General features: G+C 44.7%; 3 protein-coding genes across 3 annotated transcripts in view; 1 reads left to right on the plus strand and 2 right to left on the minus strand.

Annotated features, from left to right (window-relative positions):
• LOC134395286 (keratin, type II cytoskeletal 80-like) overlaps positions 1-27626 on the minus strand; it is a 224060-nt gene that overhangs the window by 191858 nt on the left and 4576 nt on the right. The window lies entirely within an intron of this gene.
• LOC134395289 (keratin, type II cytoskeletal 8-like) lies at positions 861-16554 on the plus strand. The gene is made up of 10 exons (XM_063121443.1): positions 861-1196; positions 2107-2315; positions 3973-4033; positions 6100-6195; positions 7645-7809; positions 7902-8027; positions 9558-9778; positions 10756-10787; positions 13967-14056; positions 16430-16554. The coding sequence occupies exons 1-10, from the start codon at positions 861-863 to the stop codon at positions 16552-16554; spliced, it is 1461 nt and encodes a 486-aa protein (XP_062977513.1).
• On the minus strand, positions 18137-27546 carry LOC134394335 (keratin, type II cytoskeletal cochleal-like). Its single transcript, XM_063119702.1, has 9 exons — positions 27070-27546; positions 24811-25019; positions 23059-23119; positions 21735-21830; positions 20811-20975; positions 20159-20284; positions 19493-19713; positions 18487-18518; positions 18137-18399 (listed from the first exon to the last, which is right to left on the minus strand). The coding sequence occupies exons 1-9, from the start codon at positions 27544-27546 to the stop codon at positions 18137-18139; spliced, it is 1650 nt and encodes a 549-aa protein (XP_062975772.1).

Consider the following 27626-nt stretch of genomic DNA (forward strand, 5'->3'; position numbering starts at 1 on the left):
TATAGCTTTTTATTAGTGGATGAAACTAGCACGGCAACAAAAATACAAAGCTAATTATGGCATTTGCTTCACCTTCTATCGCAAGGGCCTTGTCCATTGAGCAACGCGATGGTCATCAGTGCCTTGCTGGCTGGGCAAGCGTCATGTGGCAAGTGCCACTTAGGAATGTGCTTGCGGTGCACCGGTGGCATTTATATATATATGCAAACATTTCCATGACTGTCCTGGCCATCTGGAACATGAGAGCCCTCCTTCCTGAACACAGATTCCAAAATTAGATTCTAAAATTAGGCTGTATTATAGGAAAATGACAAATGCCTTTTATAGGAGGATTTATGCAACTGGAGTGGGTCCCCATCTTGGCCTGGGTATCATAATATTGGCGACATATTCCCATGGGTGCCTTCGATCCAATGACTTTATAGGAGCTTCTTCACAGGCACACTCAGAAGGGGAGCTGCGTTTGGCCTGGTTATTAAGCCCAATGCATGAGGAGGCTGTTGCCGAAAACTCCCAGCTCATAAATGCCATGAGATTGCTGTTCCCCCATCGCCGAAGCAGCCAAACCCAGCTTTCCAAAATGGATATAAAGGGCAACTTGCCCTACTTAATCCCTCAAACACTTCGCCACCTCTCTCTCTCTTCCTCACTCCCCGCCCTTTGTCCCATCACCCAACCACAGGGGCCTTTTGCGATTTCTTTCATCTGCTTCTGTTCAACTCCTGTGAGAAGCAATGTCTTGCTCCTCTTATCGCCCCGCTCCTGGATGCAGCCCAAGAAACTACAGCTCCTGTTCAGAAGTTTCTCACCCCAGAGGAGGCCAATGCCCTGTCAATCACACCCTTTGCCCTCCTGTAGGCATGGGGCTGTATTGTGGAGGAGCAGGTGGCTTCAGCAGCAAGAGCATTGGCTCCAGTGGACCCCGGCTTGTCACCAGCACCAGCCTCCCCAGAAAGGGGCGCCCTGCTGGTGTTGGTGCCACTGCATACAGCCATCATAGTGCCGGATTCAGCCACAGCTTCATGAACGCCGGCGGAGTTGTTCCCGGGGCAGCGCACATCACGCCTGTCACTTGCAACGAATCCCTTCTGCAGCCTCTGGACTTGGAGATTGACACCACCGCCCAAGCAGTGAAGTGTCAAGCCAAGAACGAGCTCCAGAGCCTCAACAGCAAATTGGCCACTTTCATCGACAACGTGAGTTGCAGGTGGGAAGGAGGAGAGTGGGTTTCAGTGGCAATCTATTGGGGGGACATAGCTAAATGATTATGGTTAAAGGGAACCGGAAGGAGATCCTTGATGCCACATTTTAAGCACATTGCAAAAGGGCTAGCAGTCCAATCCAGAATGACAGGACCCTGTTGGCCTTAGTCTTGTGAAGATAAATGTGCAAGGCCTTGACGTTCTTCCACCATAATTCAGTGGGTGCTGGGCACATGACTTGGAGCAGTATTGATCAAGACTTTGTCATAGGGCTCCATCACAACTATTCCCCCTCCTCCTCTGGTTTACCTCCAAGTTTTTCCCCTCTGTTTCATAACCGCATCAAGGGCTCCATCATACACTATCCCCTTTCATATGGGTTTTCGTTCGTTTGCTTTTCAACTCCACCCTGCCCCTTCTCTTTCCTCTTCCAGTTCATTGGTTGTGGTACTCTGATGGGTGTGGCTCTTTCCGCCCCCTCACTCTGGCTTTGTTATCTAGCTTGTAACAGCAAATCTGTCATACCACCTGCAACTAAGGGTGGATTTTGCAGTGGTCCTCATTTTTCCAGTTCTAAGTTTGTTCTATCCTGGTTCTGGTTTGATTTTTTTTTTTTTTTAGCCCACATGAAAATACAGAAGACTCCAGGTGGACCAGATTTGTCTTACAGGGTTGAGGTTCAACACCCCTGGCCTATTTTTTAAAAATAATTTATTTGCAAGTATGACAATTTTAAGAGAGAGAGAGAGAGAGAGAGAGAGAGAGAGAAGGAAGAACATATCATGGGACATATCCATACATAATAATAATTGTTTGTTTAGACATTTGAAAATAGTAGGCTTTGCTCCACACGCTAGTTGATTTCTAAGACGTAGATCCACAAACATTTCCTTTTGGGATTCAGGTCCAACTGCTGGAGCAGCACAATCTGATGCTCAAGACGAAATGGGATTTTGTGCAAGAAAGGAAACGTCACAAAAGCGACATGGAACCGCTCTTCAATGAGCAGGTCAGTGTCCTCAAGAAGGAGCTGGAGTGCATTGAGCGAGAGAGAGCTGAGCTGCAGGCTGAGCATAAGGCCTCGGAGCAAATTTTGGAGGGCCATAAGAGGAGGTGAGCTTTAAACAGTGCCTAGATTTTTAAATAGCACATTATCTAAAGGGTGGTGTAATAATAAATAAAATGCATTATTTGTATGTATGCTGAAAGTCACAGATAGGGTGACTATATGACCAGATTTGCCCGGATTTGTCCGGGTTTTTGATGGCAAATCCGGGAGGGGGAGGGGAAATCCGGATTTTTTTTCCAAAGAGCAGCTCTGATGGGAATTAACAAAAATGCTTATAACTCTGTCATTTTTTAAGATAAAGACATGAAACGCAGCACAGTGGTAGCTCTTAGGAATGGCTTTAGTCATTCCAAATTTGAAACAGATCCGTTCATCCATTGGTATTTTAGGATTTTTTTAAAAAAAATGAGGTTTTGAAATTATTTTTAAAATCGTCATTTTTAAAGTTAAAGAGATGAAAGTTGGCACCATGAAAGCTTTTAGGTAGAGCTTTAGCCATACCAAATTTGAAACAGATCCGTTCATCCATTGATTTTTTAGGATTTTTTTTTAAAAATTGAGGTTTTGAAATTATTATTTTTAAAATCGTCATTTTTAAAGTTAAAGAGATGAAAGTTGGCACCATGAAAGCTTTTTGGTAGAGCTTTAGCCATACCAAATTTGAAACAGATCTGGGGGCAGTAGTAAACCCTGTTAACAACAACTGCAGCTTGCAGTGAGTGAAGATACAGTCAGAAAAGATATTTGAGGGAAGGGGAGAATGCAACACACAGAGTATAGCAAAACTTCAAAGTACAGCAAAACCTACAAAAGTAGGAGTGAGTGAAGTTAATTTCAGATACATTGAATCTCTCACTTGTTCTTTATTTCAGTGATTTTAACATTAAGATGTTATGTAGAACAGATTTGTCTTAAATGTGTGCTGTAAAATCAGACATGTGACCAAGGCTATGTTCGGGTGGGCACGCCCCCTTGGTACTGGACACGCCCCCTTGGGGGCGACCATGTTGTCCTCCTTTTTGGTTTCCAAAATATGGTCACCCAAGATAAGACATATTGAGGTGGCGGAGGAATAAGATTTTCCACATGACATAGAAATCTTAACACAACTGTACTGGAGGCACATGGACCTATTCACCATCTAGTACTTTTCTCATATTCCCCCACCTGATTGCTTATTTATAGATAATATCCTTTGAAAGGTTCCTGGACTCTATGAGCTTCTCTGCATGAGGCTGTTAATAATTGCTGCTAATCTACTTTAGGTTTTGTCACTTAATTGAGATCTGAGCACCACACAAAAAATACTTTCTTTCCTGCTTTTCCACTACATAAGCTCTAGGTGGCACTGAGGTGTAGCAGAATAGCACAATTGCACACATGGAACAAGAGTTTCTGCTTTCCCTTTCACAAATAATACCACAATTTCCCTGTTCTACAAAAAAACAACCCCTCACCAACAGTGCTGTTTAAAAACAGAAGGAAACTTGAGGGTCATGACATTGGAAACAACAGTGTTTAGGGAATGATTAATGCACAGTAAATGTCAAGCCCAGGCTCAATGTCTCAAAAATGTGAAGTACAGTAAAGACTAAAGAACCTCCCAGCATGGCAGAGTCCCTCATCACTACCACCAAGTGGTTAATGTTTCATTTTGACATTTTTCACTGATGCAAAGAGTATTTCCCCTCATTTAATTAGGTACGAAGAGGAATGCAATAAGCAAACATCTACAGAGAATGAATTTGTATTACTTAAAAAGGTGAGCACAGCAATATTTTTGTTGGAAGTTGCTATTTTTCTTACTATCTATATTATCTATTATGTATATCTATCTTATTACCTATTATCTATACATTTTTTTTAAAAAAAAGGTGAAATCAACACAAGTTGATCCCCCCCCCCCCCACACACACACATGAGTAGATTATGGCCATGTTGAGCTGGTTTTCTTGTCCAGATTGTGGGCTTCTTCACACAACCATGGGTTTGTTTTTTTAGTATTTTCCAAATATTTCCCCATTTTTTTTCTATATTGTTACCTGAATAATAATGGAATTCATCCCCTCGCCTTCTAAGGGCGCAATTCTATGCATGTTTAGATAGAGAGAAGTCCTACAACTCCCAACATGCCTCCAAAGAACTTTGGGGAAACAGGAAGGCTTTGGAATTTTCCCCAGACGATTCTGGTATGCTGTGTTTTTGAACTCTATGTCATTGGAGAAACAATGACAAAAACGCAACAGCAGATCTTTCCATGGCCATTGAGGTTTTTTCCTGTCCAAATATGCATGGGATTACACTTTAAGATATCATACCTTCAGCTTTAAGCTGGGAACCCTCCTGAGAAATTGTGTTGTCTCTTGCGGCTTCCTTCAAAATCACTCTGAATGCTTCAACTCAAGGAGCATCGCCTAGGACACTAATTGCCTATGGCAGATCTACCCTTGGAATAATCCTTCTGCTCGTGGCCGCGGGAAGATCCATTAGTGCATTTTTGCCATTGCTTCTCCAGTGACAGGGAGGTCAAAAGGGCAGCATGTCAGAGAGAGGATCCAAAGCCCTCCTGTTTCCCTAACACGCCTCTGAAATGGGGTGCAGGAGCTACCCCAGCCTTGGAAGTGGCATCGTTTATTTCCCTTCCATTAAGAACATTAAAAATAAGGGTGGGGGAGGCTGAAAAAGGCAAATAAAATAAAATAAAGGAAAATATGTACCCCCACTTCTGCTCTGGCAGTGTGAGCCTAATAAGGTATAGATAAATTGATTGTTCATCCACAACTTCTCCTTCACTAGCCTTGGTTGGATCACTGAACTCTATTGACCTTGCGTCTGATAAGGCAAAATCCTGTTGACAACTTTCTAGGGATGTTCAGAACTCCTCTGAGAAACCTTACAAATTTTACTGAAGTCCTTCTGGCATCTCATGAAATTCCTCTCAGAAGAGGAAACCCCCCCCCTTCAGATTCCCCTGAAATGTTACTTTAGGTGAGATTTCCATGGCATTGACCCTTAGGTGACATTCACATTTTTGGTGTCCATCCCCATCTTTGGCCAAGGCTAGATGGGGCGATATCTTGGGGATCACCCTGGGATCATCCCTGTGTGTTCACATGATGCACAGGGGATCTCGGGAGCAGGAAGGGATGATCCCATATGCAGCCTTGAATCTCTGTTTTTGCTTCTTTTAAATTTTGTTTTAACTGTTTTATTCTGTTTTTATTTTCATTTTATCTTGTACACCGCTCCAAAATTTTTCAATGGGGAGCGGTATATAAATATTCTAAATAAATAAATAAATAAATAAAATAAATAAATCCCTCCCTTGCCCCGGGATATTGCCATATCCTTTCCCCCCACTTTCCCCATGGTCTTGGGATGATTCCGAGACTGCGGGATCTGTGGCTGGTCATCATGGTTTGTCCTGGCTCCTTGTGAGTAACCACAAGGAGCCAGGAACTGGGCACGGGGTGCAGAGCTCCTCAGGAGCTCTGTGCCCATTGGGGGTGGGGTGGGGTGAGTGGGTAAATATTTTTTTATTAAAAAAACCACCTACATTTTGCACAGGAGTGCTCGTGCGCTCTTCTTCGGTGAAAACAAACAAACAAAATGGCAGGCGCGATGTCTTGTTCCTCCCTGGATGTCACGCACCACATATAGACAGAGTGGGGGATCCCATGATCACCATATCGCGAGATCTCCCCCCCCCCCCATACCTCTACACCTGGTAGGTCTAGACATGCCCTCTGTTTCCATCCTTTCCTACTTCACCATGTCCTAAGGAGACAAAATCTGGCACAACACAATGTGGATTTGTTTCTTCTGCAGGATTTGGACTGTGCCTTTTCACACAAGGCAGAACTGGAAGCCAAGGTGGAAAATCATATGAAACACATCAGCTTCTTGAGACGTATATATGAGCAGGTGATAAGATTTTCAGCTGTTGTTATTAGGCTTTGGCAGTCTTTTCTCATAAAAAGATATTTAAAACAGCAAGAGGAGAGGCATTTTTTTCGGCAGTCTCTCCTAAGGAGTCTGTGGTGTCTCCCTTCTCCCAGCAGTAGAGATGGATGAATCTGTCAATTTTGGTTTCTTTCAGTTCCTCATTTTCTCCATTCTTAAGGTGATTCAGCCCAAAGATTGAGATTTTTTTTCCAGTTTGCATGCAAACTCATACACATTTTTGTTCACCTTTTTCTTAACACATGCATTTTTGTAAGCAATTTCGCCTAATACAGACATTTCTGCAAGAAATTTCCCTAATATAATGCATTGTAACATTATTTTCACTAGTACACATTTTGTATGCATTGTTTTAAAAAAAAGAAATGGAAAACTCCATTGCAACATTTAGAGAAGTGTCAATGTCCAAGGATAACTGAGTTTTGGTTTGAATATTGGTTCAAAAATGCAAAATTAGATAAATTCACACTAAAATACAAACTGAACAGATTTGTCACCCATCACGGTCCAACAGGGTACCTCTGCATCCAGTGGACTATAACTGTCATGCTGAACATTCTATGTCTCAGCAAGTCCATCCCTCTCATTATAGGCCTGCCCTTTAGGGCAGGGCTGGCCCTTCTAGGAGACAGAGTGAATCCCCAGCTCAGGTGGCAGATTAGGAGGGGCAGTGGCAGGCAGTCTCCAGGGCCACCCAACAAAGTCACAATTTGAGGAAGGAGTTTCAGGGTCACCACCTGTCCAATCTCTCATCTGAGGGGTGGAGGAGGGGGAGGAGAAGGAGGAGGTGATCAGGGCTGCAGTGGCACAAGTTCTCACACTTCAGAAGGACATTTTGTCCTTCTGAAGTGCTTCTCCCATGTCCCTGGTATGTGGCTGATCTCCAGCAGGAGCAGAGCCACTCATTTCTCTTCTCCCAGGCATTTAACAGCATTTAACAACATATGCTAAGTTTGTTTGTTTTTAATGGACCCCAGAACTGTTGTTGTTAAATGGATACTGTTGTTTTTATATGTTTGATGGTTTAAAATTTTGTATATTTCTTTTTAATGTTCACTGTTTTTAACTTTTGTAAACTGCCCAGAGAGCTTTGTCTATGGGGTGGTATATATATATATATGTAATAAATAAATTAATTAATAAAATATTAGAAAAATTGCTCAAAAATGTATATAGTAGGTAAAATGACATTAAAATGTATGCATTAGGAGAAAAGCACACAAAAATACATACAAATTTCCAGGTCCACTTAAAAAAAATTGATAATATCAGACTGATGTGGAAATGGGATGAACTGAATTTAAGCCTGGAAAAAATAGAAATCGAGGGATACCAAAATCGGCCATCCCTAAATTTAATTCTGAATGGAACACAGCGATAAATGAGCCATTGCATTCCATGTTACTGCAGGAAATCTCTGAGCTCCAGAACTGCATTTCTAACACGTGCGTCATGGTGCACATGAACAACCGTCGAGAGCTAGACATGGGCCGTACCGTTGAGCAGTTCCGGCGTCAGTATGAGCGCATTGCTTCCAGGAGCCGAGCTGAGGCTGAAGCTTGGTTCCAATGCCAAGTAAGCAACTGGGCAGATCTTGTGGGCTCCGTCAATCCTTATCCTTGTGACCCGTCCCACTTCTTAATCGGTAATTTTGCTTCTTGTGGTAGTATCAAGAGCTCAGGACCACAGCAGCGAAACACTGCGACGATCTGCATTCTGCCAAGGAAGAACTTCAGGCTCTGACCCGTGTGGCTCACAGGCTGGAGTCAGAAGTTGCCAATGTCAAAGCTCAGGTGAGTTTCATGGATGGTCCATATGGAACACCGGGAGCTGAGGTTGCAAATCGGAATATCAAGTACAAGTGGGAGAGCAATTCTCAGAAACTGACTCACACATTTTGCAATCAATGTTAAGGGCAGATTCATATATTTCCAACTCTTCCATGTAAGTTGTTTCCCTTTGGTCTCATTCCATCCCACTCGGATAATGTTCAGGTACAGGTACTCTGGAGTTGGGGCCAATTAAGATCCCTCCTAGTTGGCCTATGCTTAAGTTGCAAGGAATTGGAGCAGTAGTACTGGGAATCGGGTGAGGACTAACTCTTCCTCTGCATTGACCTGATTTGTATTTTACTTCATCCCAGCACTGCTGTGTACCTTACTAGATAAAGCATACGTGTATGTTTTTCCCAGCAGGGCAAATGGCAACTTGGGGGAAATGTAGATCAGGAAAATGACAGGATAGGAGAAATTGTTCACCCACCCTGTCCTAGCAGCATTGCTCTGATCAAATTCACAGCCCCCGGTGAATTTGATCAGCTTGTAAATAAAAATATGCGGTTGGGTTCAGGAACTGCCTTCTGTGAGAGTAAGGGAGTTTCCATAAGAAGAAGGGATCCTTTCATGGAAGATGCCCCTACCCAATTTTGGGGGTTTTCCCCAACATAGCACAGCTCACCCCATTCAGCAGGGTCTTCTGACTCTGTGTAGCAATTTCAGGGGGCTGGAGGGGCTGCCACGAGAAAGAGAGGGTGGGGAGCTCTACAACTCCCACTGTAGTGGATCCAGCTTAAATCTAGATCCAACTTGAAGAGATCAGGGGATCCAGTCACCGATCTCTCATGTCATGTGTAATTTGGTGCCAATTTAGAAGATCCAGAAATCTTAGTATGCATGAGCGCCACAGGATAACATTGCTTGAAAATAGGAATGTCAGAAAAATATGCAATGGGTTCAAATGAGTTTGCATTCCTTTGAATCCAACCTGCAGATTCAGCAGCAGACTAACTTTTTCCAAGTTGTGTAGATTCCATGGATTCATGGACCATTTTTTTCATGTTTAGGGGGATTTGCACTAATTTGCATTAATGCTAATGCACGTTAGTTAATTTGTTAATGTGCATTAGAACTAATGCAAATTAACACAAGTAGAACAAAATTCTGGTTTTAAAATTTCGATTCCATCAAAGAGTGGATGACAGAAATAAAGATACCTAATAATAAATTTATTATTATTATTTTTAGTATGCTTTTAGGATGTTTTTTTAGGATGTTTTAATAAAGTATGCTATGTTTTAATCAGTATTTTATGTGTTTTATACTTACTGTTGTTTCCCGCCTCAATCAAAATGGAGAGGCGGGTAAGAAATAAATAAATTATTATTATTGTTATTGTTATTATCCATGAAACACAGATGGGGCAGATTTTTCAAAATCCGTACATCCCTACTTGCAAATGGCTTCTCCGTGTTCCACATGGAGCCAGACTCCAGCCATTTCCAGGAAAGGGCACGAGAAAATGTCCTGTATGTTCTGCATCCACAGCGTTCCAAACTAGAAGAAGAGGTGGCCGGAGCTGAAGAACGTGGACATGGAGCCACGAAGGATGCCAAAGGCAAACTGGCTGATCTGGAGGAAGCCCTGCGCAAGGCCAAGACGGACATGGCCTGCCAGCTACGGGAATATCACGAACTGATGAACATCAAACTGGCTCTGGATATCGAAATCGCTACTTACAGGAAGCTTCTGGAAGGAGAGGAATGCTGGTAAGTGTAATTTATCCCCGGGGGGGGGGGGGATATGGCAAGCTATTGTTTCCAAAGGATGTGTCTGTATCTAGATTTTTGGATTTGAAATGAAGTGAATCATTCACACATGGTGCGAATGTGCCCAATTTTCTGAATTTGACATTTGATATCTTGAACTGAGACATTTAAAGAGAGAGTTTAGTACCACAGATTGACGGTTGTTTATTGTCTTCTATCAAAACATGGGTTTCACCCCAGAATTCAGCTGCTGGCTTATCATCATCATCATCATCATCTTTATTATGGTCACTGACCAGACTTTAGACATACAAAAGAGTAGGGAGAAATTACATACAAATTTGAGAAATAATATGCAACACAATCAATTCTGGAAAGACCTTATTCTCATAGCATTCAGAAAGAATTTAGCAAAAGCCTTGATTGTGTCTCTCTCCTCAGTGGCCCTGAAGCAATGAAGGAGTGCATTTATTTCTAATCTGGTATCAAGGATCTGGATTGTAAAGTGGACTGTTATCACATTCAGCTGAACATGATTACAATCCAGGGGAGGCCGGTGGCATCAGTTCTGGTGGAGCCGATACTCCATTCTGGGTTTTAGCTACATCCAGCTAGAAGTCTAAAAAAGCTATCCAAGGTGCTGATCCCTACCCCCAATAATGGGTCTAGCATCTTGGACTGCTCCTTTAGACTTCCGGCTGGTGGAAATCTGTATCCCACTGAAATTGGAGCTACCAGTCTCCCCTGTTCCAAACTCTTTTCAGACTTTCTGGTCCAACAGAGGAAGGTTGAGGGGGGGCAGGAGGGAATAGGGCCTGCAGTCATTTCTCTTTGTCCTCTCCATTAATAGACCTTTAAAAATCTAAATACAGCTAGCAGTCAGGTCAATAGGGATTAACATGAATGTGTGAATCAGCCCTAAGAGACCCCTTGAACCAGCTGTTGATGCAAACTTTTCTTTCCTTTATTTCCTCTAGGCTGAATGAAGGGGAGCGTGCTGTAAACATCTGTGAGTAGCTTATGCACCGAGATATTTATTAACATGAAACATTATCCAGTTTTAATTGATGCATAGATCAGTGACTCAGTTAAAACTCCAATGGTCAATTTGATTCAACTTAACATACAAGCTTGCCTAGGCCTTAGGATCTTCCGGAGAGGCCCTTTGTTCAAGACCACCACCATCAGAAGTACATTTGGTGGCAATGTGTGTGAGAGAGTCTTCTCAGCAGCCGCTCCCAGGCTGTGGAACTCCCTCCCAAGGTTCACTCCCTCTCTTCTATCTTTCTAATGGCAGGAAACACTGCTTTATTCAAGAAGGTATGTGGCCCATAAATGGGTCTGTAGGTTGGATGCTGTTTTTATTCTGCAATTGTTATGTTTTAATAATAATAATAATAATAATAATAATAATAATAATAATAATAATAATAATTTTATTTGTTACCCGCTTCTCCCTCTGGATCAAGGGAGTTTTGATCGGGCACAATGAGTTAATAAGTTTTGTTTGTTTTAAGATATTTTAAATTGTTTTTCTAAGCCACCTTGAATACCATTTTTTTGGTAGAAAGGCAGGGAAACAATCCAACAAATACATACATAAAATAAAGAAGATTTCTTAATTGAGTGATGGACTTGATTTCCATCCCTCCTAACAATGTATGAGAGCTTCAGAAACCCACCCCCTACTTTGCCAGCTTAGAAACATAAGAAGTGCCTTGCTGGATCACATTGGGCCTGTTCAGACAACACCTTAATACTTGCTGGCTAAGGCTTTTTGGTTAAGCAGCAGGGTTTAAGGCATTGTGTGTGATGCATTTTGCTAAATCCTGGTCACTTTCTAACCCCAGTCGGACTATCTTCACTAACCCTGTTCTGCAGCAGGGTTAGTGGTTCTAGCCCTGGCTTAGTCTTATGTGATCCCGCTGGGGTTAACAGGCCAAAATCATAGAGCTCGGTGGCAAGAGCAGCCTAAGTTGCCTAGGCTGTTCTAGCCGGCAAGCTAGAACTCAGCTCCTGATTGCTGATATCACGCTGGTTGCCATGTCACGATCTCAGTGCCACCAAAATGACCACCAGAGTAAAGAGTGAACCGCCCAGAGAGCTCCGGCTCTCCGGCGATATAGAAATGTAATAAATAAATAAATAAATAAATAAAATAAAGGAAAGCAGGTGCCCCTCTCAAAATGGCGGTGCACTCAGGACGGCACCGCTGCACTCCTAATTGCTCCAATTCTGCCAGTGACTATCCTGGCTAGTGAGAGACAGGCTGGGACACATATTCCTTAGTGGGAATGGGGGTGCCAATCACTGTCTTCAACAGTGGGCACTCCAGAGTTCATACTGCAGAGGACACTGGGATATGGGGTGGAGCATTCAGAGGACTCAGGAGCTCAACTGAAAGGTTTGTGGTTAGTGTTTGGTTTAGGAACCAGGCAGGGTTTACAGTGTTGTGTGTGACAGCACGGTTTGTATTTTGTGCTAACCCCAGAAAACCACAGGGCTTGAAATGCCACCTGAACAGGCCCATCAAGTCCAGCATCCCACCTCCAGCACTGGCCTGCCCTAAATCATAACTAGGGCTAGGGATACATGGGAATTTTGTTTCAGTTCAATAAGTATCAAAACTTGCCCTGTGTGAAACTCCAAATGCGAATGCTAACAGGAGTGTATGTCTTGCCCACAGCCCGTGTCTCCTTGAGCTTGCGATCGAGTAAAAACCATGAACTCATTAGAAAAATGTTTACTTTCGGGCACAATCCTATTGGATCCACCCTGGATACTCATAAGCCTGTGAATGCACATTTTCATGATTGAGACCATAGCTAGACGGGACTTTATCCCAGGGCGAACCCCGGGATCATCCCTGTGTGTCCACATGATGCACAGGGGATCCTGGAATCAGGGAGGGATGATCCCTCTCTTGCCCCGAGATATAGCCCTCCCATTTGGCCCTGGTTTTTCCACGGTCCCGGGCTGAGCCCAAGACCGCGGAATGTGTGGCCAGGTGCCGCGGGTTGACCTGGCCCCGCACCCATTGGAGGTAGGGTTGGGGGAGCGGGGAAAATAATTTAATTTTTTTAAAAAACTTACCTTTAGCACACGAGCGTTTGTGTACTGCTGGTCCTTTAAAAAATAAAAAAATGGCAGACACGACGCCTCTCCTGCTGAGGTCGTCATGTGTCATGTGTAGACAGAGGAGGGATCTCACGAGATTTTCCCTCCTCCGTCGTGGGATAGCAGGTAGGTCTAGCTAAGGCCTGAGTCAATGGGGGGTGGAATGCACATGTGGTTGCATGCTTTAAAAATGCACACCCAAATGCGCACTTTTCCTATTGGAAAAGGAAATAAAAGACTTTCACATTCAGGAACAGGGACTAGGTGAATTTAGATTCAAGATGGAAACCAGTGAACCTCAATGGGCTCAAGTCTCACAGATTACCCCCATCCCTAACCAGGTCTGATGGAAAGAGGAATCTGATGTTGTTTGATTCTAACATTTGTAATTGGAGGTATATTGTCTCAGAATATGGAGGTTCCATGCTTACTTATTATTATGACTCACAGGCCATGAAAGGTCTATCCTGCATGGCATCATCTTCTTATATACCTAGATATCTCATTGTACAAGCACCATATGAAAGCATAGAGAGTTTCCATATAGATATGTCTTTATTCTAGTAGGAAACCAAAGCCTTAGCTAGACCTACCTGAAAGTCTGGGGCAGAGGAGGGGAGACCTCGCGTTGGAATTAATGCGAGATGTCACCCCCTTTTACACGTAAGGCGCAACAACCTCAGGAAGAGAGGCGTTGCACCCATTTTTATTTTTAAATGAAGAGGAGTGCACAAACGCTCGTGCGCAGAGGTAGGGTTGGGTTTTTTAAAAAATAATGTCATTTCCCCGCTCCCCCCATCCTACCCCCGAGAGCACTGCGCCCCATGCGTGGAGCCGGCTCAAGCCGCGGCAACGGGCCACATCTTCCGCGAGCCCAAAGCAGGCCCAAAGTATAGGGCTGTATCCCGGTGCCAGGGAGGGATGATCCCTCCTTGATCCCAGGATCCCCTGTGAGTCATCTGGATGCACAGAGACGATCCTGGGGTTCTCCCTGGGATAAAGGCTGGTCTAGCTAAGGCCCAAGTCGGGATTCTCAACAAAATGTAAATGTGTGGTTCTCTTTTCCCTCAGCTGTCCAGAGAAGTGAAGGGGCATTAGTTCATGATAGCGGCCCACACCATGGGCCGGGATTCACCTCTCCATGTGGAACCCCCCACAGAAGTGAAAGTGTTTGCAGCAGCGCTAAAACCACCTGTGGCAGTGGCAGCACAACCACAAGAAGCATCCAGACCAGTGGTGGAGATGCCCTCAGCTCTTCTTGCCCAGAGGCACATGTTGCTCATCATGGTTTCAGTGGTGGAAGTATGAAGAGCACCACCTTGCGCTTTGTGTCCACTGCCTACTCATGTGGAGCTTCACGTTGAAAATGAATTGGTGTAGAACACCACCGTTTCTGAACCTGCTACTCGAAATACCTCCTTCGGTCATTGCCAAGCAACAAACAAGGGCAGGTTATTGATTCCTTGTGGACCGAGAGGCAAACTATCTAAACCCTCACATGAAATATCTTTTTTTGGCCTGAAGTTACTGTCTGACTAAGGGCGCTTTCTGACATTACCTCAGCAGAGTACAAACGGCTGTGGAATGTCTCATTCATGTCTGGTAATACTGGAAGCCCAGGTTTATGTGGGAGGAATCTACAAGATGGCTCCTTCCCACACCAGCAGAGTCTTGTTTTCTGAGAGGTTGACACTAGCATGGAAAGGAATTGCATTGCTACTGGCTCCTTCTATGAGACCTCTGACATTGCTGGTGCAGCATGGGAAGTAGACATACTGCAGCGGATCCAACATTGCTGAGGTAATGTTAGAAGGGGCCTTCAGAGTGACTATGCTATGCACTGCTTTCTGGCTAAGGCCAAAGCAACCGGGCCAGGGATGCCTTGGTGAAACTTTCTGGAACGTCTCTGGGGTATACAAAATGTTAGAAAATAGTAAGCAAGCAGAACTCTTTATCCAGCCCGATGAAGATTTCCAGATAGGGCTGGATCTACTTTGTGCCACATTGAGCCACTGGGCTCAAGCGGCAAATCAAGAAGGGTGATGAATCATGCAGTGGCAGCAAATACCCTTTAAAAGGACTTTAACTCGCTTTGCTTGCTTTAAACCAGCTTTCTGCAGATGTTTTGGAGTTCAAATACCATCAGCACTAATACCATGGCTAATGATCAGGAATACTGGGAGTTGTTGTCCAAAATACCTGGGAGGCACGCAGTTGGGGAAAGCTGATTTAAGCAGCATTTGCCACCAGTGCCGCAAAACAGGAGGGACACAAATGCTACCTGGACCCACCTTGCCCACAACCGCAGAGTCTGAGGAATGTCCAGACGTTGAGGGGTGACACTGAGGGGTGAGATGGCATCAGAAAGCCAGACATCACCCTCACTGCTGAAAGTGTTTAAAGGCGAGTGGGGAGCGGAGGAGGTGTCACCTTCCTCAAGTGTGGAACGCCTTGCGCTGACCTTGGTTCTGGAGAACTTGAAAGCTTGCTTACTATTTTGTGATATTTTGGCTGGCTCTAATAAATATATTGCCCAATTGTGGATTTGCTTTTTCTGGTTAAAGCATTCCTGTTCTTTTGATTTCCTTTCTTCATGTGCATATTTTTCTCCAATAAAGCAATTTCACCAAGAGTCAAGTCCCCCCTACATGGCTACAAGTGTGGGCAGGCCGTGGCCGAATTTGTTTCTTGGTCAAAACAGGGAAGGATTCAGTGGCCCTAACATGTGGAATGGAGGTGGTGGTGGGTGGAGCAAATGCAGTGTAAGATAGCTGGGGTTAAATTAGCAACAGCCAATCCCCTCCTCCAAAAAAAAAAAAGGTATAAAGGACCTGATAGGCTCCGAAATTCATGTGAAAGGGAAGATCTGTCTGTGGGGAGGGGGGGAGGAGACATGCATCTGATAAACCTACAGTCTCAATGCTGTTGGTAGATCTCCATGTTCCATATAATCAGGATAACACTTTTAGATCAATGATTGCCACACCCGCTGGTACAATTCTAGGAGACTTCCAGTGTCAGAGGATGAGGCAGAGCTGGGATGCCGGTATGCTCTGTTGTCCTTTCTCCTACAGTGTCAGAGGACAAGGTGGAGCTGGTATGTTCTATTCTCCCTCTGTGGTCCATTATTTTTCAATGTCAGAGGACAAGGCAGAGCTGGGATGCTCTACCCTCCCTCTGTGGTCGTTTCTCCTCCAGAGTCAGAAGACAAGGCAGAGCTGGGACGCTCTACCCTCCCTCTGTGGTTGTTTCTCCTCCAGAGTCAGAAGATGAGGTGGAGCTGGGATGTTCTATCCTCCTTCTGTGGTCCATTATTTTTCAGTGTCAGAGGACAAGGTGGAGGTGGGATGCCAAGCTGGGGACTTTTACAGTGAAGGCATCTGCCCCTTCCCATGGCCCCTTCCCATGGCCAGGCTGTAGCAGAGGTGTCACAAATGGTAAAGGGAGAGCAAGTGTGTGGGTAGGGCTGGCACACTTTGGCATAGAATTAGGCCCTCTCTCCTACCTGCCACCCCTGTCTTGTTTTCCTTTCAGCTCAATTAACTAGAGACAAAATTCCCCCAACCCAGGGGGCCGGAGGAAAAAGGCTTCATACGTACAACGAAGCACAGCAGAATAACAGTTTTAAGCTTGACTTGATGCGGCACGTGTGCGATTAAGGCGGGCCACCACTTAGAAAGCATTTAGGAATTTCCCCCTAACCTTTCTAGCACTAGGATGAGAACATGGTTTCAGGAGTGTTGTAAGTCCGGGGTGGGCAACTGCGGGAGGTCTGAGGACCATTTTCACACACACCCTCCGGGTACCTCTTCTGTGCCATCCCTTTGGGTGGCATTTTTTAAGACTGCTGTGGCAGCTACTGAATATAAAGAGGGTCAAATTTAGCTTGCAAACAAGCTAAATTTGAAACTTTTGGTGCTCCATAGCTGCTATAGATGTATCCCTCCCCGCACAACCCCCCGGCCCACCATACACACAAACACCTTTTCCCTGAATTTGGAGGCAGCAGGGCTAGTCGCCCATCACTGTGCTGTTGTCCACCTCTGTTGCGAGCACTGATCAACTATCGTAAGAGAACAACCAGTGGATAAAGAAAGTTGTTAATCTCATACCTATCGAGGTGCCCCCTGAGCCTAAGTGGCAAAGACCTCGTGTGCTTAATAAAAGTTGAGGGAAAGGCAGGCTGCCTATCTTGTACATTTATGGCTAGAGGCATTTAATGTATTCAAGGGCAGGAATAGATTCTGGGCATTGGAAACAGAACACAATTTTGTGTCTGTTCAGGGTTCCAGATAGCCAACCTTGTTGTAGGCTTCCCCACCCCAATAGTCAGTCAGCCTGTATATCCTCTTGTGTGTGGATGGTTCTGTTTTGGCTACATAAAGAGCCACACTCAGATACGTTTGCTATTAGTATATAGGATCTGGACTCATATTAAAACCCAAGAACAACACTTCGTAAAATTAAATACTACTACTACAACAACTAATAATAATAATAATAATAATAAGCCTTATATATTTGCATGAAGCTAAAATTTCACCATATTGGAGTTATGTGCCATATAGGTTTATTAGAAAATACAGAACATAACCAAAGAGAAAGGCAAACCACAATGATAGTGGCTGGAAATCCTCAATGAGATCTACTTGGAATAGTGAAGAATGAATGCAGTTGCAAATCGGTGTAGCTAGCTGACAATGTGGTAAATCAGTTGGTAAAGGCAGATTTTCACGTCTGTATTTCCCCTGTGGATGTGCATGGAATGACAGGAGGACGCTACCTGCCACACAGGATTCATCATGACATGCAATCCGCATGCCATGAGACCCCTTCTTAGCGCAAATGGCAGTGGCTTTCAAGCTATGATCGTGGGGAATCTCTGCAATCCTAGGAAGTTTAACAGCAGACAAGTTTAATTGAAAGACAGCTTCTCTGCCACTACAGATCCCCACCCACTGCAAGGGAGTGTTGGCTATGTTTGGGTCACATTCTTAGTGGGGATTGTGGCATGGGGGAAAGTTTGGATCCCTGCTTGCAAGCAGTTGGTAGGCAAAAACGATGCATAATATACAGATGCACCACTCATATTTGGACATGCTCCACATGTATTTTGTAACCAGTCGTGCAAAGCTGCCTGCAGAAAGGAGCATGCAAAGTGGCCCTAAAGGCTCTTCTAGAAGGCTGTGGCTCTCCCCGCTGAAGCACTGAGTCCCCCCTTCAGAATGCTCCGCTTTTCTTTTAATATTTTGTTCTGAAAGAAGTGGAAGTGGACACAAACTTGACGTTGGAGCCTTTTGTACTTCCGGCGCTGTACACGCCGACCGGCAGGCCCAATTCGCCGCCACCAGTCACAATACTTCTTCCTATGCCAGTGCCACATACTCCGCCACCGTTGCTCACAATCCCTCCGCCTCTGACGACGGTCCTGCTGCTGGAAGTGTATCCCCCTCCGATGCAAGGATCAGGATCGCACACAACTCCGCCCTGGGTCCGACACACTGCTGCGTCAAGAAAGGAACAACACAGTGTTGATTCGAAAGCAGAAAAGCTGCAGGAGATCCATAACAAATAAACCCAATACTACTTACAGATATTCACGGGGCAGACATCACCACACAACCTGTTCAAAGAAAATAGGACAACGTCTCACATTTCCATTGTATTATGTGCATGGATTGATAAATCTGCCTGCTTGGTTTCTCTGTTTCTCATTTGTCCAGTCTTAAATTTGGTTTATCTAGGATGACCATATGAAAAGGAGGACAGGGCTCCTGTATCTTTAACAGTTGCATAGAAAAGGGGATTTCAGCAGGTGTCATTTGTATGCATGCAGCACCTGGTGAAATTTCCTCTTCATCACAACAGTTAAAGCCACAGGAGCTATACTGCAGCTATACTAGAGTGACCAGATTTAAAAGAGGGCAGGGCACCTGCAGCTTTAACTGTTGTGATGAAGAGGAAATTTCACCAGGTTCTCCATATATACAAATGACACCTGCTGAAATTCCCTTTTCTGTGCAACTGTTAAAGATACAGGAGCCCTGTCCTCCTTTTCATATGGTCACCCTAGTTTATCCTGAATTTTGATCTTCTTCTTCTTCTTCTTCTTCTTCTTTGCATGAAAATTCATGAACGTTGTTGGGCACATTTCTCATCACACATGTAGTTTTTGCATGTGCGCCTACTGAATTTGCACGGGTTTTGCAAGCAATTTCCCTAATGCAATACATTTTTAACATTCATTCCCCTAATTCATGCATTTTTGTGCACATTTTTTGTTCAGAGAACTCCACTGCAAAATTCAAAGAAGTGTGAATTCTGAGCGTTAACTGAGCATAGTAGTACAAAAGTGTAAAATTAGGTATGTTCATATGAAAAGGTGAACAGGATGGATTTCTCCCCCATCCGTAACCATGTGTACTTTCCATTTCATACCAAAGCAATACCCCCTTGTCCATGGAGCTCAGCAATATTTGGGTGATAGCCCCCAAATATTGCAATTTAAAGCAGTTTTTGCATGGCGGCCCCAATGCGTGTTGCCAGGCTGCTCTTAGCCCATCCACCCAAACAGGAGGACTTCCTAATTTAACCCACCTGCTCTCCTCTCCTTCCAGCAGCTTCCTGTAGGTGGCGATCTCAATATCCAATGCCAGCTTGACATTCATCAACTCCTGGTACTCCCGCAGCTGCCGGGCCATGTCTCCCTTGGCTTTCATCAGGGCATCTTCCAGCTCCGCCAACTTGCACTTTGCATCTTTGAGGGCCATTTCCCCATGCTCCTCAGCTTCTGCGATGGCAGCCTCCAGTTTGCTACGCTGCAGAGATGAAACCCAGAGGCTTTTCCTGACACATTCTCATCTATCAGGCCTGACAATATGAGGAGCATGACTAATTTTAATTTGATGGTTTCAGTCCAAAAGACCCACAGCTGGGACTGGATCACAAGAGCAGGTTATATTTGTCTAACTACTGTGCCGTCTCAAATATTGGGGGATGATCCATCCTGCCAGGCTGCCTAGTAGATAAAATCCTGTTTCAACTCATCACTATCATATTTCAGGGGTTTAGTATTATTATACTAAATAATAATGGTGTTTGAGTCAGTTGTGTTGAGTGCTCCTCTTTTCCCTAGGCCTGAACCGACATCCCCCCCATCTTCCATGCATTTCAGTAGTTTTTTTAAAAAATAAATAAATAAAACAGGCTAAAATTTATTATAATTGTGGCAGACGCCCAGGCACAAAGCTGGCCCAGACTCACCTGGCCTTTGGCACTGTCAATTTCAGACTTCAGTCTTTGAATCACACGATTCAGTTCCATGATATCGTTCTTTGAGTCACGTAGGTTGTCACAGTGTTTGCCAGCTGTTTGCCTCATCTCTTCATACTTAGGAAGAAAACATCTGATGTGAAAAGCCTCCTAGCCTTTTCCATCATTTCTAAGATTGCCAGAGTTTTTAATTAGCTAAGCTAACACTCTTCTGTTCTGTCTTTCTTTCTTTTTCGGCCCAAATAATGTCAGTTGTACTGAAGTTTACTAAAGTTGCACTAGTTGGATCAAGGGAAGATGTGATTATATAGTTGCATCATTCTTGATGGGAGTTTCTCTCTCTCTCTCTCTCTCTCTCTCTCCCCCCCGCCCCCACCAATCCATCCCTTCTTTTCTTTCTTCTATTCACCCATCTATCTGAAATGCACAATGGAATTCTAGATACCAAACAGTAGAGTGACCACATGGAAAGGCGGACAGGGCTCCCGTATCTTTAACAGTTGTATAGAAAGGGGAGTTTCAGCAGGTGTCATTTGTATGCATGCAGCACCTGGTGAATTTCCCTCTTCATTGGAACAGTTAAAGCTGCAGGAGCCCTGGCGTCTTTTGTGCATCCTTTCTTGCAAAGAAATCTGAATCTCACCTTGCACTGGTACCACGACTCTGCTTCAAAGCGGCTCCTGTTTGCGATGTCTTCATATTGGGCCCTGACATCAGCAATGATGTCATCCAGATCCAGGCCTCGGCTGTTATCCATTTGCACAATCACTGAGGTATCTGAGATGCAGGCCTGGAGTTCCTGGAGCTCCTGTATGGAATGGGTATGGGATTCATCAGTCATTTGTGACCAGGCCACAGAAATAATAGCCTCCCTATGGTGTCATGTGGGCATGACCTAGCAGTGAGGGATTTGTTTGGATGGTATAAGATCAGCAATTGGGCAGGGCTGGGTGAAGAACCAATTCCCCCCCCCCCCCCGGAAAGATCCCTCCCACCTGAGATGATTGGCAGAGGTCCTTTGCCTTTCTAGATTAGGGATGAAATAGTAATGCAATAACATTTACATGAAATATACAAGACGGCTCAGGACTTATTTTCCTTACAACTAGAATTGAGTAATTTGTTTTCTTTAATTCAAATTTGGGTCTAATCTACACCAAGCAGGATATTGCACTATGAAAGCGATATGAAAGTGGTATAGAAAAGGCAGGAGCCACACTACTGCTTTATAGTGTTACTGAAGTGCACAGACAACTGTTGGGGCCCATTGACACATACCAATACCAAATACCACTTTCAGAGTGCTATATCCTGCTTGGTGTAGATTAGGCCTAGGTGAAGAAGGTTGTAACAGTGCTTTAAATACTTCTTTGATTTCACATATTTAGACTTCAATTGTCCTCTTGAGAAAGAAAGGGTTTTTTTTGGCATGTCATAACATCTCACCTGTCAAGATATCTCTGTTAAGATTCATCTTATGTGTTCCTTCTTTCTTTTTATCACTTTTTAAAATGAACTTTTTTTTAATGGAGCACATGGTGTACTGTAAAATAGGTCATCCCCTTACCGCCTCGTACAAGCATCTCAGAAAGCTGATCTCCTCAATTATGCTTTCCACTTTGGCTTCCAGGTCAGCCTTGTTCATGTATATGCAGTCAACATCCTAAAGATTAGTTAAAAATATAATTAGATGGGGATATTTCATTTATTAGATTACAGGCTCCTAGAAAGAGTGTTGGTCCATTAGTAGAGTATCCTGACAATGGGGACATTCTGCACAAAGGAGCAGGAGCACCTGGATCTCCACCGATTCCAGAAATGTTTGGGATAGAGACGATGTACATACAATTGTAATTTATTGGGCGGTTCACAGAAATTAAAACCTCAAAGCACAGTGTAAAACAATATAAAATATACAAGCTTAAACTACAATATAGAAATACAATCAGAATAAAACCTAGCAGCAATGCAGAGATATAAAATGCAGATTTTGAAAAGCAGAGCTAAGTTAAAGTGCTGGGAAAGTTAAAAAACAACCAAACCAATGTCTTCATCTGGAGCCGAAAGAAGTACAATATAGGCAAACCTCTGTAGGGAGCTTGCTCCACAGCTCGGGTGCCACAGCAGAGAAGGCCTTCTTCCTGGTAGCCATCAGCCTCACACCTTTGGCAAGGGGTCCTGGAGAAGGACCCCTGAAGATGATGTTAGGGTCTGGGCAGGTGTATATGGGGCCTTGGACTTCTGCCCCAATGCTTTAACCTAATGACATCACTGCCTGCCTCTGCAATCCCACCCCTCCATCCCAGCATGCCTTGTTCCTTTTCTGAAGAGGGTTAATATTGTATTAACTCTAAGATTCTGATGTAGCTCTACCTATTCAGGTTGCCCATTGGTTCTCTCCAGTCTACCCTGGGCAATAGAGGCAGAAGCCTGTGTGCAGCAGTTGCTGGGGAACAAGGGTGGGAGGGTGCTGTTGCACCATGTCCTGCTTGTTCATTCCTGGCCGATGGCTGGTTGGCCACTGTGTGAACAGAGTGCTGGACTATATGGACCCTTGGGCTGATCCAGCATGGCTCTTCTTATGTTCTTAACTTATTTTAACTTGTGTGGTTATTTAGGGGGTCTCTTTACCTGCCTGCCTGCCTTCCAGTTCTCCCTAGGTGATGGTCTGGCACAGCCAAGCTCTCCATCCTGAGATGGTTAGCTCTGATCCTTCCTCAAAATTTGCAACCAAGCCTGAACAATGTTGAAACTAGAAGTGTGTGTTGGGGAGGGTGGGGTGATTTCAGCTCCAGCTCCAGTGATATCTCTGCCTTTGGGTAAGTAACATGTGAGCAGATATTCTGTATATCAAAACCGGAAAGAAGAGGTTGTGTTTATTTCTATCTGACCTTTTTAAGGGTTACGAATTCATTCTCGGCACACGTCCGTCGGTTGCACTCCTCTTCATACCTGTTGAGAAAGTGAAGTAGTTGGAACCTGGGTCATAGGTAGCTGGAACATCATGGCAAATGTCTTTGTACAGTAGCTGGGAAAACTCCGAGCTTCATGGCATTAATTAGCACATAGCTGGTGTTTTGTATAAGACTGGGAATGTTGCTTTGGCTAGGAATGGATTTTTAAAAAACTTGGTTCGGGAGTCTGCATCCTTCAGTCCTTGCCATACCAGGTTGAAATAAAGGTAGGAAGGGGAACAGCGAAGAACCAGTAGGGGGCAGTAGCAAGCAGTACACAGGCACCTGCCAGGGGAGGCCGCTACACTTGTATTTAAGGAATCCCAGATAAGTACATGTTCTGCTGCATAAGCTCTCTGGGTGGAGGCTGGTGTCTCTGATGCCAGTGGGGCTATGAATCCGCTCTGCGTTTCAGTCAGAACTCTAAAGGAGCTCTCCAAATTACTGAACCCTATCCCCAAAATGGGTCTGGCACCTTGGATATCTCCTTTAGACTTCTGACTGGTTCTGACTGAAACTGGTTCTGACTAGGCCGCAGCCTAGTCTTCCTGTTTGAGTCCTCGGGCTCAGTTGAAGCAGCTGTGGGACCGTGGACGGACGCAGGTAAGGGAGAGGAGGGAGGGGGGTTTACCTGGCCCTGCCGCCATCGCAGCAGGGCCAAGTAAACCCCACTTACCTTTTTGGCGGAGCTCCGGATCGAGGCGAAGGATCCGCCTTCACCTCAATATGCTCCGCAACGCTCCGCGGGTCCCCCAATCCTCTTCGCCTCCGTCTTAAGGGTAGGCGAAGGCCCCCCGCTCCGCTCCTGCTTCTCCGGTTCGAGGAGAAGCGGAGCACATCCCTAATGGTTTCACAACGAGGTCCTAGTGGCAAGTGCAAAAGGACAGCTTAAGGCATGTAGCCTCAATGAATTAAGTATACACGAGAAAGAAGAACCAGCTGCAAGCGAGCGAAGGCCATAAATTTCAACTCTAAGGATATTTCACAGAAGATATCCTCCTCCTCCTCATATCTTTACATGTGCAGAATCTAAATGGACACCGTGTTAAGACTGGGAAGAAAAGATAGTCTATTTATTTCAGTCAGCAATGTGTGTCACTTATCTTTCAAAGTGTTTCATTTTTTAGGGGCTGATTTTGTATGTTATGTTTGGTATTTGGATTTTTGGTAACATGGCAGAGTCAGTGTCAAGAATAGGCATGGTTGGGCACGTGGCAAGGGCTCCCCGCCCCAGCAGGGGCCCATGGACAAGAGCCCCCTGGAGTTGCTCCTCCTCTTCATCCTAACAACCTGCTTGTTGACCTGATTCTCACTCTGGCCCAGACCATGGTGGTGGTGAGAAGGAGGAGGAGCAGATGCCACGGCCTCCATGCTCACCGGCTCTCTGCCTGTCAAGCAAGCAAGTGGGAGCAATGAGGAGAAAGAGGATGAAGAGCAAGAGCAGTTGGTGATACTGGTGGTAAGAAGACAGACTCACTGAGGGAAAGGGCCCATTGAGGGTATCCTGCCCAAGAACGTTCAAAAACCTCCTCCTCCTCCTCCTCCTCCTCCTCCTCCTCCTCTTCTTCTTCTTCTTCTTGTTCCTCCTCCTCCTCCCCTCCCCCTATTCCTCCTCCAGTGTGTGACTGTGTTGGGTGCGGGTGTATGCAACTTTAGAACATTGTGAGATAAATATAGGCCTCTACTTACTTTCTCCTGTAATCTTCCAAAATGTCTCTTGAGTTGGTCAGGTCTGACTCCAGCTTGCTTCGGTCACATCCATGCCCTTCCAGCTGCCGCCTCAGGTTATTGATAAAGGCATCAAACAGGGGCTCTATGTTGCTCCTGACTCGTTTCTGCTCTTGCAGTAAGCTCCATTTTGTCTCCAGCACCTTGTTTTGTTGTTCCAAGAATCGGACCTAGTTCCCCCCACCAAAAAAAGTCTCTTGTTACGATCAAAATTAATGCACTGAATCCTACACCACCACGTCCTTGCATATGACTATTTCTTCAGCTCCATCCCAAATCTGTTTACCCTTCCTGCATGGAAGCAGGATATTGGTATATGTGGAACACTCCTTTGCTCATTTTGTGCCACTTCAATTGCCATAGCTTTCCTAAGTAATTTGCTGTAGTTTGGTCAGGTGAGGTGCTGAGAATTTTGAGATTCCTCATCCCTTACCACAGAACTATGATTCTTTGGTTTCCCTTCAAGGAAGGAAGGACTGTTAAGAGAGTTTATCCATCTGTAGAGCACTAGTTATGTCCACAGCTCGAGTGTGTAGTTCGCTCTCCCTGTTCTTCCTGCTCCTGGATGTGTTTGCACCATAGCTTCTCCCTCACAACATTCCCTATGCAACACAGCAATCACTTCAAAGGGCTCTGTGTGTACCCACAAGATGTACCTATTTTGGGTGTCTTTGAAAGGGGACTGGACAAATTCATGGAGGATTAAGTTATCAATGGCTTCTAGTCCTGACAGCTATGTGCTACCTCCAGTATCACAGGCAGTAAGCCTGTGTGCACCAGTGGCTGGGGAACATGTGCAGGGAGGGGTTGTTCCATTCATGTCCTGCTTGAGGGTCCCTGGTCAACAGCTGGTTGGCCGCTGTGTGAACAGAATGCTGAACAAGATGGACCCTTGGTCTGATCCAGCAGGGCTCTTCTTACGTTCTTACCTACTCCACAAGCTGTATGGAACAATGGAAAATGTACTCGAAATGTACCACTTTAGCAGATGGCCAGCTTTCTTCCTCTGATGCAGGAACTAATTTATTTATTTTTGTTATTATTATTATTTATTTATATAGCACCATCAATGTACATGGTGCTGTACAGAGTAAAACAGTAAATAGCAAGACCCTGCCGCATAGGCTTACAATCTAATAAAATCATAGTAAAACAATAAGGAGGGGAAGAGAATGCAAACAGGTACAGGGTAGGGTAAGGAGGCACAGGGTAGGGTAAAACTAACAGTAGAAAGTAACAGTAGAAGTCTGCACAACATCAAGTGTTAAAAGCTTTAGGAAAAAGAAAAGTTTTTAGTTGAGCTTTAAAAGCTGCGGTTGAACTTGTAGTTCTCAAATGTTCTGGAAGAGCGTTCCAGGCGTAAGGGGCAGCAGACGTTCTGAACTGTATATACATTGGGAGCTAGCTTTGTATGCTACTGAGTGGTAGAGTCCATTCTTTGCATGTCCATTCTTTGATTTTTAGATTGTAAGCCTGTGGGCAGGGACTGTCAAGCAATAATTTTGTAAGCCGCTGTGAGAGCCTTTTTTGGCTGAATGGCAGGATAAAAATGCTTAAACAAATAAATAAATAAATGCAGCAGTAAGTGGGCGGTATCCATTGTTCGTGTAACATGAGCCCCATTTATTTCAATCGATGTACTTAAATAGGGCTGATATTGGATATAACCCTTTGAGCTCAGTTCCTTGAATCTTTAATGAACATTAGATAGTGTTGTACTAAGGTTGCATCACACACTTGGAAACAGCCCCCAAGCCCCTTCATCAATGGGAATACAGAATATTGATGTTATTTCCTCAAGTTAAGCTTTCATGACTAGAAAACAAGCAGACAGCAGCTTAAGTACTAGCAATTGGGCCACAACTTATAGCCACTTCTTAACCCCTCCTCCCTGCACAGCTGAGGTTGGAGTGTATGCGGTTGTCATGGTTTTGGTTGATGGTCCAAACGTAACATCTAATAAGTTTCTAGCAAGCAGACCGAATTTACAAATTTCCCAAAATATCCCCATGTACATGTTCCTAAACATTTTGTTGTAAAATGTGATTTCCTTCTCTTCACCCATTTGGGACATGTCAGCATGTTTTTATGACAAAGAGTTTTCTTCCTTCCTTCCTTCCTTCCTTCTTTCCTTCCTTCCTTCCTTGCACCAATCAAGTAAGAACAACTGAAATATCCACACAAAGTACCACACATGGAGTCTATGACCTCGCAACTCACCTTGTCAATGAATGAAGCAAATTTGTTGTTGAGGGTCTTCAGCTGTTCTTTCTCCTGTTGCTTCACCATTTGGATGCTCGGGTCAATGTCCAGATGGAGAGGCTGGAGAAGGTGGGGGTTGACCGTGACGGGTGCAATGCTGGGTGGGCAAGTCCCACTGACTCCTCCAACCCTGTAGCCAAAGCCAGTAGCACCATAGCCATGTCCAAGACCGGCACCCCCAAAACTGTATCCGTATCTCACAGGCCGGTAGCTGCCAATGGCGATTCTTGGCCTGCAGGATGCAACACCGCAAAGACTCCTGCTGCCAAAGCTTAACCCTCTGTGGCCCACGCCGCTGGCCCCTTTGTACGAGACGGTGCTGACGCCACTGTAGCGCTTCACATTCCTTGGGACAACAGCTGAGGAGGAGCTATAATTCTTGACGGCACCTCCACCACCGGCCCTAGAACTAACCCGATAGGATCGGCAAGACATGATGGCTGATGGACAGTGCAAGGAAGGCTGATATGACTGAAGGCCGTTGGTGCTGGAGCAGATCAGAGCGTATCCACAGG

The sequence above is a fragment of the Elgaria multicarinata genome, chromosome 3 (assembly GCF_023053635.1).
Source record: "Elgaria multicarinata webbii isolate HBS135686 ecotype San Diego chromosome 3, rElgMul1.1.pri, whole genome shotgun sequence".
In the NCBI taxonomy this organism is placed as follows: Eukaryota; Metazoa; Chordata; class Lepidosauria; order Squamata; family Anguidae; genus Elgaria; species Elgaria multicarinata.